General features: G+C 39.1%; 1 protein-coding gene across 1 annotated transcript in view; it reads right to left on the bottom strand.

Moving 5' to 3' along the window:
- Positions 1-19,396, bottom strand: part of DHX15 (DEAH-box helicase 15) — a 50,036-nt gene extending 30,640 nt beyond the window's left edge. The window contains exons 1-5 of the mRNA XM_026120501.2: positions 19,154-19,396; positions 12,476-12,824; positions 8,640-8,833; positions 7,262-7,421; positions 6,635-6,853 (exon numbers count right to left, since the gene is read on the bottom strand). Coding sequence (XP_025976286.1) covers positions 6,635-6,853; positions 7,262-7,421; positions 8,640-8,833; positions 12,476-12,824; positions 19,154-19,221 — 990 coding nt within the window. The 5' untranslated portion in view covers positions 19,222-19,396. The remainder of the gene's footprint in view (positions 1-6,634; positions 6,854-7,261; positions 7,422-8,639; positions 8,834-12,475; positions 12,825-19,153) is intronic.
- Positions 19,397-20,602: the final 1,206 nt, after the last annotated feature.

Below are 20,602 nucleotides of genomic sequence, written 5' to 3'. Positions count from 1 at the left end.
CTTTCTTTTATTTTCCCTTATGAGTGATCAATATGCCTACAGGTGCAACAACTGGTGGTATTAAACGATTCAAACTGACACAGAGCAGAACCTTTGCTCCACTGAAATACATTGAGAAAACTTCATGTAATTGTATATAACTACAAGTAGTCAAAAGCCAAAACAGCACACGCAGAGTCACACACTCTCCACCATAAACAATGTTAAATACTATAGCAAGAGTACACAAAACATGCACACATTCTGGAAAAAGGCTATAAAGCCTGTAGATTGGGGGGAGGAGTGCATTAAGTGTAGTAACTGAAAAAAAAATGAAAGAAAATGAAACCAGACAGCTACAGGTGCTTTAACCATTAAAGACCATCCACTATCCTCTCACAAAGATGTCTGATACATTCATCTCAAATCAAGAAAAGTTAACACACCACACTTCAAAGAATTGGCAAAGAGCTATTGAGACAGCTTCTGTCACTCAGAGGGCTATGTAAAGTACCATCTTCTACACTGTAACATGAATCCTACAAGTACAATTTACCTTTTATTTTAGATACCCTCAATGTCAGATGCAGTAGCTGTACTGGATAGCAAAAGAACCAACTGAAGCATATTGATAAAACTGCCACTGATCACACTAATATAAGGCATATCTCCCAGTGACACAAGGAGCATGCTTATTTCACCATTAAAATTTCTGGACTGTGACAGTAGCAACAGACCCAGGTACCTTATCAACACTGGAATGACTGTCATATATACTGACAGAATCCTTCAGGCCGAAGTCAGTACTAACAGCTATATGCAGCTCTGGGTAAACATCCACAGTACTGGTTCACAGTATTCCCACAAGTTTGCTATGACTTCTAGAAACTGATTGTTTAGGATCAATGGTGAAGTAGACTACTCATGCTAACACTAGTATGTTCAGCATCATTGCAGAGGAACTGAATTAAAGCAGGGTACCAAGCTGACAGCTGTGTTTACTCTTTGTAAGGAGAGTACTGAGTAAGTCAGTCAATGCTCACCAGTCAACAGCCTCTTACTCCTTCGCAATAGTTAAGCTAACCACAGAAAGCACTGGTTGCATGTTAGTCTCTTTAATGCCTAAAATTATCTTCTTGTAGTTTGTCCCTTCCTCCTCCATTTCTGTCTCATACTGCCCAGTACTGCTTGCAACCCTCATCCCTGAGGAAGATCCTAATAACCATTTTTGTGCTCGCAGAAGAACATGCAGAAGAATTACTTCAGCTAGAACATGAGTTCAGAACATTTCTGAAAGCACAGCTGAGCCCCACCTGTTATTTGTAAAACTAAATCCTTTTCTTCTACATGCTATGACTACATTAAAATTTCCTTCTTTTCTTAACAGCATAAGTAAATATAAAGCCTTCCACATTGCTGAAAGGAGGGCAAAAGGATGGTCTCCTTCAAGAAGCTTCTTCCTTCAACCTGACAGAGACAAGCTAGGAAGATACTATGAAAAGCTGTCAGTATTTGAAACCGAGAAGGTCAGATATAATAGTTTTCCTATGGCTTAACTTCTTTTCCCTTCAGTGATGCACTTCTAAAGTGATTAATTTCCCATCATTCCCTTTGATTTATATTAGCGAATACTACCAAAACAAGAACAACGTTGAAAATGTGAACAAGACTCTTCTATTAATAATACCTTGATTACTCAAGTTTTCCTAAAATACCTCATTTTTGAAAGCCTAATCATAGCAAATCTTCCAAACATGATTTTTTAAGCAGTCTGTGCCAGCATTAGGTTTAATTTGAACACATTAGTTCCTCAGGCTGTGTCAGAACACACAGCTAAGACTGAGAGACTCAGAACTAAGCGAACAACAGACCAATACCTCTCCAACTCCCTAAATTCTTCCAGTAATACCATATCTCCACTGCCTAAGTTTATCATCTCATTGCTCCAATACTTAACATTCCCTAGCTCTGCATCAGAAACTAAGGGTTTGAAAATATTAGCAGTTCATCTAAAAGGAGCTGTATAAAATTAGTCACAGAACCAAGAGACTAATTTTGCTTATCACGCATAGTCCCATTTTTTGTTCCTTATCTGCTGTTGAATATAAAGTCTTTATTACACTATTCAAACAATGCTCAGTAGAAATTCACTTTCATTTCTTTCCCTGATATTTCTGCAATAAAAGTGAGGTGCACATATTGAAGAAAAACAGAACAGAAATACAGAAGCAGTTGCATATATTATTCAATTGGCACATCACATCTTTAAGAAGCAAGATGGTGCCAAACAATCCACTTGCATCAAGTTCTTCCCCCCCTCCAAAGTAGTTCTACTGAAATTGAGAGGTGGCAAAAAAGAAAAAAAAACACCCCACATCCCAAAATACCAGGGAGGACTAGCGGAAATTATGTTACTGAGTTAAATTACCACCTGATAACAATACAATCCAATAACCTCAATTCCCTTCCCCTTTGTTTCTGTATGGTACCTACAAAAAAACCCTGAAGAAAAGCAAGATTTAGAAAGTCACCATAGTAAAGACTGGTAAATTAAAACAGAGGTAATACCTCAAAGCTGAGAAGTAGCAACACAGGACCTCTTGTTAAAAATAAGAATGACCCAGATAACTACAGTTTTATTACTGTAGTTATTCAAGACTTTGAAAGAACTGCAAGGGACCATCTGATCCCTAAACCAGAGAACATTTTTAAAGCTTCTCAACAATATCAACCATCAGAACAAAGCTTTCTGAAAATACACAGGAAGAGAACTGAGCTGTGCTTTCACTGCTTTTAAAGCTGCCATGGATGATGCTTGAATTAACTCTCATTTAGTTTCAGTGTAATCTAATGGCCAAAGGTACATTACCCTGAGCTGAACCATCTAGGTACTGTAAGTGCTTGCAAACATTCTGGCTCGCAGGCCAAACTGGTAGCTATGAACATCTGTTTAACTTGCTAGTCAGTCTCTGCTCAGTCTGATGATTGAAACCTTACCCCATCATCTTTACAAAAACTGTTTCTCCAAAAAGATGGTGACAGGTGATGTTATTTTAGGAATAATTAACACCACAGAGTACTCAGGCCTACAAAACCAAACAGGACAATTCTGTAACCATGAACCTTGGGAACATTATTTCAGAAACCCTTTCTTCAGCTGACCCTTCATCTGGAGCACTTTTCTCCCCCTATGCTATCTCACAAGATAAGCAAGACTTCAAGACTGTTCCAGTTAAAGTATTTTAAAACCTTTTAAAATATGAGATGACAGTTTTAACTACAGCAGATCAGCCTCTATACTATAGTTAGACTGAGTTTCATCTCACATAAATGAATCAAGCAGACATAACTTTAACACTGAAGAGGAAAAGAAAAAAAAACGTTGAAAAATCAACATAAATGAGGCAATTTTACCTTGTTGGAAGTGACAGTGAGGAAAAAAAATAAATGCTTAAATAGAAAAGGCTTCCCAAAACAGAAATATTCAGGAGACACCTCAAATTTCCCCCTTCTCTTATGAGTTCCTATCATAGATGGGGCACAGCCATCCACATCTGGCTTTGATGTCATAAGTCTTCTAGAAAATATTTGTCTTTGTTCCTAAAGCTACACGGTCTTTACCAATTTCCCTTTCTTCTCCCAGCAATGAGAGCAAAATGGTATGTGGTAAGATGAGGAAACAGGCAAGACAACAACTGGCCTTTTGAGCTATAACATCTCAGGAGATCAAGAATGGCCTGAATACAGATTCAGAAAAACAAAACTTTGCAAAATGAAGTACTTGTCACCCCCCCACCCCACCCCCAAGTCTTCCATGGAGCAAGACTCAACACTTAGCACAGCTGAGAGCTGGTCTGTCAGTAAGTCAAAACTGAACTCGTCTGAACATGATTCAATATTCAAGATCTTTTCAACTTGGTCTACTTGAAAAATTTCATGCTTACATCATCTCTAATGCATGAAAAGCAAGAAGCATCCTGCCTTTAGCACAATTATTAGTATTACTCTCCTTTCAGTTTATGTTTCCCAGCTCCCCAATAACTTCCATGTGAAGCTGAAACAAGATATAATCTGTGTGAGATGCAGCCCAGTATACTATACCTTAACCTCACTTAATCACTACTACTGAGCAACAAAAAGTTTTCAATTCTGACTTCGGTTTTCTCATAGGAAAGTCTCTGCTACTTTCTTTCACAGTTCCAGTGCTTAACCAACCTCACTGTGGAAAACAAAAAGTGCATCTTTAAAAATAAATGCTCATTTACAAAGCATTCTGCCAAAACTTCAAACGTATTTTGCAACTATTTTCCACACCAGCTTCAGTTTTACCAACATCACATTTTAAACCTTGCTGGAACACTGACATCAGAACTTCACAATTATGTATTTCAGGATCTTTATTTTCATTCAAGAACAACAGTGTTGATCTGCACTTCCAGTCTCCAAGTACATCCTGGATTCTTCCTTCTAAATATATAAAGATGCATTCTGCTGTAAGGAGAAAAGGGTATGAGGAGAACATACTCCTAATTCATAAATGCCTGGGTTACTAAGATATGTGGACAGATCTATACAGTTCCCTTGTCATCCTTTATCTCCATCTCCTTCAAAATGAATCACCCACAAGTGTAAAATCACTATAGATGAAACTTATTCACAGATTAGCTCATTTTGCTAGAGTGTACAATCTAATACTGATTTCACAGAACTCCAGTAGACAACTGAGATCTGCAGGCTAGCCAGTCTCGAGACATTCAAAGTGTCCTTTATCACATGCTTCAAATGCACATCTACATAATTAATCTACAAAATTTGCAATTTCAACAACTGAAAACAAACTTGACAAAACCTATTATCTAGGAGAAACATACTGACTGAAATGCAAATTACATTTTTATTTCTTTATAAACTGAATTCCCTGGATTTTCCAACTCTGCCTACAGTTATCCAGGTCATCTCACTTTCCCTTTTTGAATATTGGCACAACACATCAACATTCCTTCCATGTGCTGGAATTTCCCTGATATTAAGTTTTTTTAAAAAAACAATCAAGACATGACTTTTCCTCTTTACAAGGATTACATGATACAAGTTGGGTTTTGAAATGGTTATTCCTAATAGATATCATTTTTAGCATTTTCTTTGGTACTAACTGACTGAAAAGCAGTCCATTCAACATAATCATACCTCTACTCTTTCAGGATTGGAAGAAAATGTAATTGAACATTTCTGTACCATTAACAACAATTTTATCTTCATTCAGTAACAGACATACAATATAAGACTCCTTTGATTTCCAATGTACTTAAAACTTTTTTGGTTTTGGGCCTGACAATGCAGCTTCCATCATCAACTTGTATACAATCTTAACTAATTTGTTCTAATTCCTATCATTTTATTGCCTATGTAAGTTACTTCCAGTTAAGTGGGTAGTGAAGGCAGCAGCTAGAAGGAACCTTCTGCTTCAGACTGCTGCAATTCTTCATCTAAAAAAGCCTTTCTAAAAAAAGAGAGTTTACATTTTACACTTGCATACTTTTATCTAAGTATCTTCCTTTATTCAGCTTCATAGATGCATCCTTCTGATAAGGAAAGTCATACGATCCTGCACCTTGTCCACATAGTTTTCCAGAATCTTCAAGAACTGCCGAACATTTCTGCCTAAAACCAGCCTGGAGGCCAGAAAAATCAATGGCAAGACTCCAGCTACTGAGCCCCGCAGCTGAACCCCACAGCTGTGCCTACAGCAAAACATTCCAGGACAAAGGAAAATTGGCTACAGGTAAACCAATGCTGAGCAAGCCTTCTGGGGAAATGAAGATGTTTCAGTCACCTGCAAGCTTTCATTAGCAGCACCACTACCATCAGAGCAAACTAATTAGACAGAAATACAAAAATCAAGTACTCTTGCTAGTTGAGTCCTCTCTCCCTACTAAAAATATGAATTTCAGGTTGATGCAGTCAAGTACTTTTCACAACACCTGTCCCTTTCCTTACCTTTCTTCCACCTCCAACTACTAATGAGCATGGTTACAACAGTTTCAAAGCAACAGATTAGTACTAAGAAAGCCACAGTCTATTTCAAGTGAAGGATTTAAAACTTCCTGGAAAACCCTGTTTTCCTCCTGTAGTTTTTTTCCTATTTTCTACAAACTACTTCTACACATCACTAAGTGCACTTCTGAGATAAAACTCCCAATATTTGTGGTACAGAAAAAAACTAATACTCAAAGCAATTTTTGTGAAGACTAGTAGCTGTCTAAGCTGTCTAAATAACAGAACCAAAGTGCTATTCTTGAGTTCTACAATCCAGGAAGAGCACAGAACTACTCTTTTAATCAAAAGCTTGAATGCTATCAGACACCAGAACTTCTGAATTTAGTCACTTTTATACACCTCAGGACAAACCTGGGATTCATACTCTAGGTTTCTATTTCAGAATAACTTAAGAGAATTTTCATTTTAGAGAAGTCTTGCATAGAATATGTATATTAAAGATACACTTCAGGTGCTTAAGCATTCTATTTATGACAGGGAGAACCTCAGGTCACTTAGAAACAATGAACAAGAAAAGTCAACTAAACATTTTGGTTCATGCAAACCTCTGAAAACAATTTCTATATATAACAATTCATGAAAAAAAGGAAAAAAGTACCTCTTGTCCAGTAAGAAAGAGTAAGAGATCTCCTTCCTCCTCTTCACACATGTGAATTTGGATCACTGTTCGAATGGCAGCCTCAAGGTAGTCCCTTTCTGGTTCTGGAGTATAGAATATCTCCACAGGATGGGTACGTCCCGGGATGGTTAGGAGAGGACAGTTATCAAAATAGATCTGAAACTTGCCAGCATCTAAAGTAGCACTCATAACTATAACCTGTAGGTTTGGAGGACAAAAAGACAGTTACTCCAAAGGTTGACAAGAATCTATGAAATGATATGCTTAAAACATGTTACAACTGAGTCTATTTTCTTACTATTAACTGTGTGACTTACGCATGCTTTTTTCAGTAGAAAGCAACAACCTTGTTTTCAAGGTCCAAAAAATTTAGTCACATACGGAAAGGTTAAGCTAAGGTTGGTATTCTTTCTAGTATTTCCTTCCATACAAACTGCATTTAAACCTTCCTAGAGTTATCTTTCCAATACAGATTGTTATTAACAATTCAAATGCAGTTGATCTACTGGCTAATTTTTTAATCAGCTAATAGTAAGCACACAGATGTCCCTATCTGGTATGTTTGTAACCAAAAAGAAGAAGCTGTTGGGCTTCATCATTACTGACCTTCAAGTCAGCTCTCTGTCTTACAACCTCTTTCAAAACTCCCATCAAAATATCAGTAGCCAGTGTTCTCTCATGGGCCTCATCAAGAATTATAACACCATAGCGCTCCAGCAAAGGATCGTTCATTGCCTCACGAAGTAACATACCATCAGTCATATACCTGAATGCACACAAAAAACGATTTTAATAAAAATTTCTATTAATGAGTGATATGGAAGAGGATTCTACATCAAATTCACTAATTAAACTAGTTCAATAATTAACTAAATTAAACTAAACCTTTCCTTTTTCTCCTCAAAAGAAAAATACTAGTAAACTATTTCTGATAGCATAACAAACCCATTTAAAAAAATCTCAAATAATTATTACAGAGTACAGATGACATGAGGTGGGAGGAGAGGTGGGACTTAAAGAGAGGGAAGAGGAAACAAGGTTTGCAACATTTACAAGTCACCTGCAGACTATTACTGGCAGACCTGCAGGTCTACAATTAAAGACAGGGAAATGGGGTAAAAAACCTAACTCCAAAAGCCTAAAAATATTATGTGCTATAATTGTTTCTCCCCTTTTCCATTTGCAAGTCACTACTACTGTTCATTTTTTGCTTCTCCTTCTCAAATTATAATTTATTTTTACTCAAACCTTATTCCCAGCCTTCAACTACTTATATAAGCAAAAGACGACACATTTTGAGCATAAATAACTGCTCTTTGAAACAGACAACCAAGACTGGTGGAAAAACACCAGAAGGAATCCTCTTCAACAATGAAAGTTACACACTGAGCATTCCAAATGTCATCTGCAAACTACATATTAAGTGGTCCTGGTTCAACCTACAAAGCACAGGAATCTAAGAGAGTTGACAACTAAACCACCATTGTACTCAAATTTCAGATTATGCACGCTCAAGTCAGTCACAGGTCAATTTTCAAACTTATCAGTAGTTCCCCTTATTGAAGTAACCAACTGAGGAAGTCAGAGACAAAGGCCATATGAATGCATAATATGGAGAGACTGAATGCTGAAGTGCTCTATTCTAGTAGCTCCTTGCTCAAAAATACCTCTTCAGATCACCTTCTTCTTTATGGATCACTTAAAATTAATATCCACAGGATGCAGGGATTTCTGTAAGGGGAATGACTCACTTTTGATTTTCCCTGAGCCCCACGCCAAGTTTCTCTCAGGTCATGCTAGAGTTCCCCTCCTCCTTCTTCACCCAAACATGGACAGTGGCTGTCCACAGATTTCACTCTCCCCCATTACACCTTCCAAAACTTCACTCACACCTGTTACTGCCCTGTAATCCCCCCTGCCCCCCGCCCCTCCCCAGCAAAGTAGGCTGCATGTTATACCTGTAAATGACAGTTACCATACTTACTTCAAAATAGTTTTTGCACTACTGCAGTCTTCAAATCGAATAGAGTAACCAACCTCCTGGCCCAGCATTACATCCATTTCATCAGCAACTCGCTGTGCCACACTCATTGCAGCTACTCTCCTAGGCTGGGTACATGCTACTCCCCTCTTCGGTCCAGGCAATGAGCGCATGTAATCAACACACCATTGGGGGATCTGTCAAGAGTTAAATTCAGTTTTAAGTACACTTCTAATGGCCAGATATCATCTGTAACCTTTGAATATCATCAAATAGATTTACTATTACAATTCCACTTAGATGCCAATTGTTTGTGCAAAAATATCCAAATTATGAGAGCAAACAGTTAAGTTGGTTGGATCCAACACTAGTTAATAAAACACATCCATAATAAGCACGTACCTAACAATTTTTTCAAGTTATAAAAGAAATACATAGGTTCACAGTACCTTTAAGCACTGTCAGATCAATTCCTTGGAGCTATCGACCAGCAGCTGTCATGCTCCAAAGGTATCCAAGAGCCGTAGCAAATTTCAGTGTTTTAACTTGTATAGTAAATAAAATATGCTTTGTGGCTTTAAAAAGCATTGCTCATTAATACATAAGCAAAAAGAAAAGTTTAACAATGTAAAAACCATCTTAGCCAGAAATAATGGCAAGTAAAATGAATTAGGAATGTCTGTTTAGTTAATTCTTGGCTCTTTGGAAATTTTGTCAACTAGATATGAAAACCTAATGCGCTGGTTCCTATATCAACATTTGTCAGTCAGCAATTTTCTGTTACTATCAGGAATCTGAAAATAGCAAGAACAATCCAGAATAAGCAGCTTGATTCACAAGAAGCTCTAAAGGTACTAACAGCTTGATGAGAAAGATGGAATATTCTTAAGGTGTTTTTAGTAAGATGTTTTATGAAAAGGCATCTCCAAACACAGCTACATCTAAGTCTGGAAGTCAAATAAAATCCACTCCTCCTTAGTAATTGCGTCTCAAAGTATTCTTACTTAAAAGCTCACATTCAAAGAGAAAAATACTACCATTTATACAGTCACACCATTACAGAACAGAAGAATCTGTATAGATTTGAACTATATCAGCAAGTTTTTTTCTTCTAAAATACTGTATTTTCACAGTATAATTTAACACTAAAACATACACACAGTAACAACAGACAAGCATAAGCTATAATAAAAAAAAGCCTCCACTTCTTTAAATGGGGAATACACTTCCATCGTAAGTATAAAAAAATGAAAGCAGAGATCATGAAAATATGACAGAAGATTGACAACAGACTTCTGAACAGAATAGAACTCAGAAACATACAAAAAAAATTATTCACAACTAAAAGCAATAGCAGTTCTCAAACACTGATAACCTGAATGCAGATTCCCATCCATTAACACACACACTTCCCAAATATACAGCATAGAAAAATGCAGTTGCTTTGCAAGCCACCAGGGAAAACTCAGCTCTAAGCATAGTAGCTGAAGCTTCTTCCCTTTAAATAGAGCAAGTTCTGACTTGAACCTTAAAACAGCAAGTCTGTCAGGCCCCAGTAGTATGAAATATAATTTAGAAGTGGCTTTCTAGGTAACAGCAGAACCTCCAGCCATGGTCAAATGAAAAAAAAGCCTTTACAGTCTCTAAGGGAATAGGCTGATTTAGATATCACCACAAAACTTTGTGTCCAGCTTTAAAAGACACACAAAGAAAGGAACTGAGCCATACTACATTTTCCACTTCAACCATGATCACTTTCGGCAATATTGGGAATAGTTCATATCATCTGTTCCTTGTAAACTAACAAAAGTTAACTCACCACTTTCACAAAAACCCTACGATCAGTGAAAAAATTGGTTTTCATTGAAAAAAGGCATTTCAACAACATCAAATGCATGAGCACCTCTATGGTTAAGAGCTTTTTCAATACAGAGACATTTTCAAATTGTAACCAAAATAAACACTATGGAGAGGGGACTACACATACAGTGGTTTGCCATATCAAAGACAAATGCACTGAGGGGCCTTATAGGCTATTTTCAAGTCAAAGAAAAGACAAGCTTTTAAATGGATACAGGACAAAAGAGGGTGGCACACTGCCCTTCTGCTTCTTCTAAGAAGGATGCAAGCAAGCCAGTTCAATTTATTGAAAGCTTTCCCTGTTTAAAGTTATACAGTATAATTCTCAGAAATTCCATTAGCTGAAATGGAATCAGACTTTCACTAGTAGTAATTATTTTATAGACCACAAGGATAGCGTGAGACTAAGCCATGCTCACAAACACCTTGCTTTTAGACTTGACCTGCCACGAAAACTTGCTGACGAAGTGGCATCCCTTACATTATGTGAAGAAGTGTTTGGTTCTTTATCATTAAGACTCTCAGTAAAAGCAGATGCTACTCTACTAGGAACTCTATAGCCTACTCTGAAATCATTATACAGGCACAATACATGATCTCACATTTAACAGAAAGCGCATGTTGCAATTATAGCAAGTATTTAACCTCCTTTTGCAGAAATTCAGCACAACCATTCCACCATTACAGTACTGAACATGCTCTGAGAACATTTGAGGAAAACAGTTAACTTAAACTCAAGTTTAAATTACAAATCAAGCCATCGCAAATACTGAAGACTTCAGAATTAATGGTCTTGGCTTCAAATATATTCAGTATATTTTCACAGTGTAGCTTAATGAAGAGTTCTTTATAAGTCCATGTGGAACAAGACTTTCAGGAAAGTTTATCTCCTCTTGTTCCCATTGTCAAAGCCAAGCTTTTCCATACTGGAGCAGTCTACAACATTGAAGAGAGAAAAAACTTGCACATGTTAATTGGGAAAAGGGACCTTACAGATGGCACCTAACTCTCAAAACATTATCTACTACTAGAGCCTCTTTGCCATGAAAGGAAAGATAGAATTATTTAGGAAGGACAGTTTGTTGTAGTTTTCTCTTCAATTAATGCCAACTTTACACCAGACAAAAGCAAACAAATGGTTCAAGAACACTTAGTTTGAACATTAGAAGGCTTCTTAGCCACAAAAGTTTTTATTTTACTGCAGTCAATGAAAGTAAAACAAAACAAAAAAACCTAAACAAAACAACAACTAGGTTTAAGATAGCACATGACCACAAGTTATATTCCCACAGGGGCACCCACAAAAAAACCAAAAATTCAGCATTTCAAGTGGTATCTGCAGTATCATAAAAAGAAAATTCAGAGGAAACAAATTTCCAAGACAACTTACATGCTTTTTGTAGCTTCAATTCCTTTTATAGGATTTAATATGCATTAGGCTTCTTAAGACATTTCAGAAAGTAAGAGGTAAATTACTATGGCAATTCTAGAAGAGCTTTATGCCTTGAGAACTACATGACAGTAAGACAGATTTGAAATTTAAATCACAGGTGTTAAAAACACATCCTTTAGATCTCTGAATTCTTGGATCACACAATCAGAAACTTTGTCTTCATATAGACAAGATTTTTTTTTTTTTTAAACACATGAATGTTCAGAACACCATCTTTCAAATAACTATATAATCAAACTTATCTGAAGAATTTTGTAAAATCCTGGTCTCAGCTGACATGTTAGAAAAGCAATACTGATAATGCTGTTATGTACCACCTAAATAAGAAATTGATTCTTGAAATTTGCAGCAAGAAGGGTGTATTATTTTGAAGATATCAGGTGCAGTTATAAAAGGTAATCTATGTACATATGTCCTTCATGTTCTCCAGACTTTCAGAATGAATTTCAAGGAACCAAAGATTAACATCCAGTTAGCAACAGTCTAAACTGTTAAAGATTATGGTATCAAGTAGTTAAGAACTCACCTGTGTTGTTTTACCAGACCCAGTCTCTCCAACCAGTACAAACGACTGATGCCTAATCAAAATATCTGTAAATCTATCCTTGTATTCCCAGACAGGGAGTTGTAGCCGTTTCTTCAGTATGTCATAATATCGAGGTGTATGCGGTAGATTTGTAAAAGGGTTAATACTGTGTGGAATCATTGCTGGTTTTATAGGTGCTAATCCAGCAGCAGCAAAATACGTAGAATTTGATGTAGGTCGAAAATCTTTTTCCTTGTCCCTTTCTCTGTCACGATCTCTGTCTCTGTCCCGATCCCTGTCACGATCTTTAGAACGGTCATCACGGTCCCTGTCCCGGTCCCGATCTTTCCTAAAGTGAGTTAGGAAAGACAGCAGAAAATGAGATATCCAAGTATTTAAAGGCAGAGTAGGAATCTAAATAAAAACAGACTTTAAGGTTTCTAATACAAAGTGGATACAAACCAAATATTTTAAACAGCCTTGCAAACAGCTACCAGGAAGGATAAGCAGAGAACTAGTAACATTATATGGCGCATACTGAATGTTACACAAAGTAGTTACACTCATTGTACATAAGTTCCGCCATAGGTCCTCTCAGCATAGGCATGGTTAAAGCAATCACATGAAAACAGCATCGTCTTGATCCTATTCACTTATTATCAAGCACTAGCTACACATGCTTAACTTTTCTCAGAATTCTTCCTGTCCCTATTTGCTGTTACTGCAGAAAAATAAGAAAATGCTAAATACTCTTCTTGCCTGCCTAGCAACAGAATTATGTCATCTGCAAGAACTGTAACTCAAGATGATAGATCAGCCCCAAGAGAGAAGTTTGATTCTCATATCCCACAATGAGTTTGCAGCTTTATTTGCTTGAAGTCACCTGTGAAGTTGTGACTCAATCAATTTTGATTTGCAGGCTGCAGGGTCTGAAACTCAGACTTAAAAGCTAGTCGCTTCAGCAGTAGTCTTCTCTAACAACACCTCCTACCACATACCTAGAAACAACCAGCATTTATGTATTCTTATTTGTTACCAAGCCTGAAACTGTAGCATTCACATAGTTACAACTACATGATTTGTAAAAATCTGTGTTACCTAAACAGCTGTCAGCAAGCTGCACAAAAAACACAACATAAAAAGCTACATAAATGCTTAACCTCCTCACCAGAGGAGACATAAAACAAACAAAAAAAAACAAAAAAAAAACCCCAAAAAACCCCAAAAAAACCAAAAGCAAGCACAAAGTAATTACATTCCAGCAAATCTGAAACCAGAAGTATTTGGTTCATTTTCTCCAAATTAAGAATAAATTGCAAAGCTAAAATGAAGCTAGTAAACATCAAACTGGTCAAGGAGAAATAATTCATATTAAACCTCAAGTAATCTTGAAGTCCAAAAAAAAGTTCACTGTACTTGCAAAAGAAAAACTGTTATTTTCACTATAGTTACCCAGTCCAAATTCAATCTCTGGCCTCAATCTTAGTGGCAGTTTGATTTTGCAACTCCACATACTTGTTTTTGCACATAATTTCACTCTCCCTACTAAATGCTGAAACACTCACAAGAAATCCCGTTTTACCCAAAGAACTGTTGCAACAGGCTTTTAATAAAAATCAAAACTTCCCAATACTGCAGCAGTTATATCCCATTAAATAAAAACATTCCACTAATTTTAAACATTTAAATCAAAAGATTAGTAGTAAGAAATTCCACCCCCCCCCCTTCTTCACCAGCTCTCAGGCATGCCTAAAAGAAAAAGTGAAAGCTGTTGACCACCACACCTCTCCACAGCTTCCCCCACCCCCCCCCCCACCCCTCAAACCTGTGAACTTGGGTAGCATACAACCAGTAAGACAATATGGGAATTCCTACCTATAGGAAAGGTGATACAAACAAGAACAATTTATATTAGTACTGATTTTATAAATTCTAACTCAAAATATGCTAGACATCAAGAAGGACTAGCACTCTTGCTCTTTAAAAAAGAATGTAATCTAGGCAGACTGAATGCACATTCTTCCCTCCTTCAATATTTTGACATATTATAGCTTCACAGGTCATCATAGTTAATAGCTATTACATTTTGTTTTGTACTTCTAAAAATACTTCTTTTAACATAGATGAAACTGAGAAGAAAGGAGGGTAACAAAATACACTGCCGATTGTCACTGTCCTAATTAACTTTTCGTGGACTTTCCCAAGTCTTTGGACACTGAACTACCTAAAAAATAAATAATAAAAAACAAGGCTCATTTGTATCTTTTGCTTGAATCTGAAACACCATAGCCCCAGCATAGTTTTAACACTGTCAAATACCGTACAAGCTAGAAATCTCTTTTTCCGTAAAAATGGCAGGCAAGTGTATTACAGAATCTAGTAGGGTCTTACACTCTGCTAGAGGAAAATTACCCCTGCAACAAATTGAAGGAACTAAGCTCCATAATACCACACTTCATGGTGGAAGAGTCTAATGATAACAGACAAATGGATCAAGTTTTGGATTTTTTTTTTTTTAAAGTTAATGAGCTATTAAGAATCAGCATCTTTAAATCAGCAGCTACTGGCATAGATAAAGTGTGATGAGACAGTAGCAGCATAATAAGAACAGGAAATAAAAGTTGTAAGAGCCATTTAATTATGGTAAAACCAGGGCAAGATACAACACCCTGATAACAGTACATACTTCATGGAGGGAAAAATCTGGAAGTAGAAAGAGAGTAAGACATACTATTAATGGTTTTTACACTTTGACTAGACACCAACGAAGAAGTTGGCAACAGAATTCCTTCAGAAGCAGACTACTCTAACTGTTCAAGTAAACAATTTTATGTCAGAAGCTTCTACAGAGCAGATGAGTTTATTTGCAGGTACGCTTCAAAACCGCATAAGCCAGCACTCGTGCCAAAGTAAACAGACCTATCCTCTGTTGCCAACCTTGCCCTTGTGTTGGTAGAAGCACTTCAGTGACCTCGTAAAGAACAAGCCCTTCCTAGCCCACCTCCACCAAAATTAATTCTAATACAGATCAGTTTTCTCATCTAGTCTCCCAAGCACTTGCAGCATGAGAAGAGAGGGGGCAGCACTGACTTCTTTTGTGATGGCAGTGACTTGTGTGGGTTTAAAGCATAGATATAATCTCAAGAACACTGTACTGGCATAAACAAACTACAAATATGATCCAGAATGGAAAGTCCTGTCAATTCTCCATTTGTGTTACTTCATTTAACTCTTACAGCTGTCCACTCCTGCATTTAAAAAAACAAACTTATCAAATTTTATTTATTTCAGAAGGCAAAAACTCAATGGACTTTAACCTCAATAGAGGTTAACCAAGGGAGTTATTTTTTCTTCATTCTTATTAAGAGATTTAAGAAAGATAGAAGGGTAGCAACTAGATATCAGCATAGAAAAAACATAACATATAACAGGCCCTCAAATTTACTCTCCAATATTCATTGGTCATTTATTGGTTTGTTTTACAGCAGCATTTCTCCTAAAATCAGTTCCCAGTCTCTCACTAGTATTACTGAAATTTGGCAGACATCCAGACTTCTGGGATCAACCAGGGAAAAGGGGAATGACATTCTATTCCAAAAAAGATGCTGTGTGCTTCCCAATCACTGACAACTTTGAAGTAAGTGAAGTGACCCCAGATGAGCATTTTAATGAATAAAGTACAAAACAGAATTCCAGCTCATCTCTTTTGAAGACTGATCACTCCACAAAAAAGGAAAGCCTCCATATCAGACTTTGGTAGGATATATACTGGATGTGTTATGGTGCCATATGAACTCACTGAATTCTCTAAAAACGCAATTTGGCAATTCTTCATTTAAGAACTGTCACATTTAACTTGCTTTGCATCATCTCAGAGAAGATAAATTATCATTTAATCAAATCTGTCTTGCGCACAAACTCCAATTCCATAATCAATTTTTTTTGTAAGTAGTCTCATCTATCAGCTTTCACATATACAATGCATACACATATGGATACAAAAGAAACAAGTCACTAAGTTCTAAGATGAAAAGCACGTAAAACTAAAAATGGAAACACAGGACACAAGGTAAAACCACTGACCATCACTGTAAAACAGTCTAAACATATGTAATAGAACATTAGTGCTATTCTTCCTTTACTAAACAGATATTTGCAAGAGTCTGCAGTTGATGCAAAAAAACCCAATACAGTTAAATGAGAAATTCTGTTCTGTATGTATGAAAACGGAAGACAGAGTAAGTCAGTGATACATCCCACTCACACAACCACGGTGATGTTATGCAGCAGCAACTGAAGTTAAATAATTTAGAAAAAAAATGAACAGATTTAGAGACACTAACATAATTCACACAGCAACATTGTAACCAGAGACTTCCCATACAATTCACATATTTCAAAAAGTTTTTTTTGTTCAAGGGTGATACTTCAAGGCTAAAAGAAAACAGATGTTGTGCTTAAGTAGTTTACATTGGTGATTACAAGCCTGCTGGCCTGACATTACTCCCATGCAAAACTGCACATACTAATACATGGCCTTAATTAAAAACAAACTAAAAAATACAGGGTACTACGCAGTTAGATCGTCAGTTAAATACACTCACTATTTCTGTATTAGCTCCCTGAATAGATGCCACTTCAAATTTAGCTTAATCCAGTTCCAAAACCAACTAAATTGCATAAAGGCTCTCTCTGCACAGAAGGCATGTAAATACATGCTATTAACAAGAATTTCCCTGCATATCTATTAGCCCTCTATAAGCTGTAAATCCTAACCACCCTATGAATAAATCAGCACAGTATAAGGTTAGTGTGGCATGTGTTAGATAAATTAAGACCTCAAGTAATAATCACACTCAATAATTCCGCTTACAGCAACTGATTCTTGGTCCTATATCACTTAATGCTTTGTTGGGAGAAGGGGCACAAAACCAGAGCTTGTATAGTTGTTTTTGTTTTGGTTTGTTTTCAGGTGTAATAAAGAGTACACACCTGCAGTAAAAAAGTTATAGCATTGCTGGGAACCAGTCATAGTATACACAAAACAGGAAGACTAAAGCTTCAGGGTGACAGCAGACAATCAATAAAAATAATACAAAAAAATAAGAAATGTTAAAAAAATAAATAAACCCCACAACCCTACAACATACAAACTAGGAAATATTGAACAACAGTGATTATCTGCACAACAATACCAATTGTACCAGGTTCAAATTACACCAAGTTTTGGCATCACCATTTGAAGCCGTTACAAAAGCCTGTATGCCCAAGAAGTCTGTATATTTATGGCTTTTTGTATGCACAAAAGAGCTATACAAACTTTTGGGAAAATTGGGGGAGTATATCTTAAGAGGAGGTAAGCAGTTTGATACACTTCATTAAAAAAATTAGATTATGGTTATACTACCTACATACAGAAAACAGATGTTCAATAATAACATTCACTTCAGTTTAGCTGACAAAAACATATCAAACTCTAGCAGCTAAAAATTAAAGCTACTCGACTTCACACTTAGAAAAAATGCAAGTTCTATTTCAAGAGCAAAGACAGTTTATCAATGAACACTAACTGCTACGGTTGATTTTTAATTACTACAAGTTTTGATAACAAGGTAAGGCATTTACTTTTCTAGGATAAATATTCTAGTCCAAAACAATATGTTGGACTTCAGGAAAGAATTAATTCAAGAAAGTCTTCTGGGCACCAACAGAAGAGCAGACTAGATAAATACAGTATTTCTTTGGGGCCCTTTACATTCCAGAAATCTGTTTTAAGAGTTCCCCACGAAAGTGAAGCAAAAAAAGATTATACAGTGAAGGCAATGAAACGACTGTGTACAAAAGGACAGCATAAGCATGCTGTCCAAGTTCCTGCAATTTCTGTAACTTTAATGCATTTATCGGGGGGGGGGTTATAACTTCCCCTCTTCCCTCCCTCCCAAATCCCACCCCACACCAATTCTTAGTTGAAGTCAGCCATCTTCATGTTGGTCACTGAGTTAAAGCTGTTAACAAAGAAAGAACGTTTCTAGTAGGTTAGGCGCTAGTTACACTGGCTAAATAAGCCTCATGCCGACTTCTAGGACCAGAGTTGCCAGACCTCTCAAGCCAGAGACGGGAAGAAACAAACAAACGGGCTGGGGGGACACACAGAGATGCCAAAGAGAAAGAGAGAAAGAAAGAAACGCACACAAAGCCGGGCGCTGGGGAGCGGGCCGAGCAGCGCGCCGCCCCCGGCTCCAACGCGACAGGAGCCCAACCCAGCTCGCCCAAGCAGCTAGGCCAGCGGCTTCCTCTCCTTCCCCCACCCAGCACCGCGGCACGAGGCCCTCCCCGCTCGCTCCCTGCCATCACACCGCCGCCATCCGTCCCCGCACCCCGCCGAGGGGCCCGGTCCCGCCAGAAAGGCCGACCCCGTGCCTAGGCCCAGCACTCAGAGGGAGCCGCCAAGGCTCCCGGGCCTGCCCAGACGAGGCGGCGCCGGGGGTCCGCCATGCGGCCTCCGCCGCCTCAGCTCTCTCCTTCCACCTCCCATTGCGGCCGCCCCGCTGCCTGAAGCGGCCCAGCCCCGCAGGGGGCGGCCAGAGCCGAGGACAGGCAGAGGATTACGCGGGAGCCGCTGTAATCTCCCCCCCCGCCCGCCACAGGCCGCACTGCCCGGGCCTCGCCGCCCCTCACCCGTCGGCGGCGCGTTTCTTGCTGGAGGTGTAGTCGTCCCCCAGGTCTAGGCGGTGGCGCTTGGACATGGCGGCGGCGGCTGGCGGCCGGAGGAGCGAGCAGCCGCGCGATGCGGCCGGGCTGGGTGCGGCGGGCGCTCTCCGCTCCTCGAGCAGCAGCAGCGGCAGCGCCGCGAGGCCAGGCACAGCAACTAAAATGGCGGCCGGAAGGAAGCGCCGGGGCTGCGCGAGACACTGGCGCGAGCGGCCGCGCGCGCGCGCGCGTGCTGAGGGAGGAGGGAGGGGGAGCGGGCGTCGCGCGCACGCGCGCGGCGGGTCCGCCTGCAAAAGCCATCGAGCGGCGCGCGCGGCCCAACGGCCGCCCTGCCCCGCCCGCAGCGCGGTAATGGCTCCGCGGGCAGCGGCCGCGGCCCGGCTCTGGGCACCACGGCTCCTGGCGGGACCGCGGGCAGCGTTGCCCGGGAGGCCCAGGCGCCTTCCCTGGCGGATCGGAGCGGCTCCCGTGCCCTGTTAGGGTCTGGCAGCCTGGGTGCTGCCGTTGATGCCCTACGAGCGAAATCCCTTTCCACAGTCTGTCCTGTCCGCGTGGGCTGGGACAGGCGTGTTCGAGGAGGGTGTTTAAACCTGATAACTGTATTGGCAAACACCTATTTTAGGCCATCACAGACTTCCTTAGCCTTGGGTGGGGAAAAGTACAATCTTTCACACATCATCTGCAGTAGCAGAAATTATTAGAAAACCAGTGACATCTAAACTACAAGCTGTGAAAGCACACACTATTTACTGCTTTACATCTTTAACTATTCAGACATCAAAAGTATTACTAGAAATATGTTTTGTGAGAAAAGTAAAAGTGTCACACAGAGACCCAGAAAAACAGTTCCTAGTTTCTGCTACTTTCTCCTGTGATTTGTCTTTGGTGTCTGTGTAAGATTGCCAGTACAAGGAAATCCCATGTTCGCAATAGAAACCCCAGAGGACCTGTCTGCTCTTACAAAGTTTTCTAAGGGTCAACACAGCTACACTGGCACTTAGCAAAACAAATCCTAAAAGCAAAATAACACGTGAGTGTGAGTGCTGTTTCCTCAGTACAGTTACAGATTTTTGCATGGAGCTGTAATCATTACTTTTCACTGGCAAAACTGCCAGCAGAAGTCTGTAGCTTAGGCCTGCTCCAAGGGAGTAGTCCTCAGACTTGGTTTTGTGCCCCTGAGCTGTGTTCCTCATCTCCTACCCTGTGCACATGCTTTTTAAGAACTGGCTTAACCCTCCGCACATACAGAATTTGTACGCTAACTGAAGGCACAGATGAGTTTGGGCAGGAGATAGTGGAGTCAGGCAAATATCAAGATACCTGTAACAACCAAGTCATCAGAAAGCAGGCTGCCCCCATGCTGGTAGAAGCACACTCGGTGCTGGACTGACCCACCTCTGCTGCCACATGCCCACT

Source organism: Dromaius novaehollandiae, chromosome 4, assembly GCF_036370855.1.
Source record: "Dromaius novaehollandiae isolate bDroNov1 chromosome 4, bDroNov1.hap1, whole genome shotgun sequence".
NCBI classification, from domain to species: domain Eukaryota; kingdom Metazoa; phylum Chordata; class Aves; order Casuariiformes; family Dromaiidae; genus Dromaius; species Dromaius novaehollandiae.
This window is presented reverse-complemented; position numbering and strand designations above follow the sequence as displayed.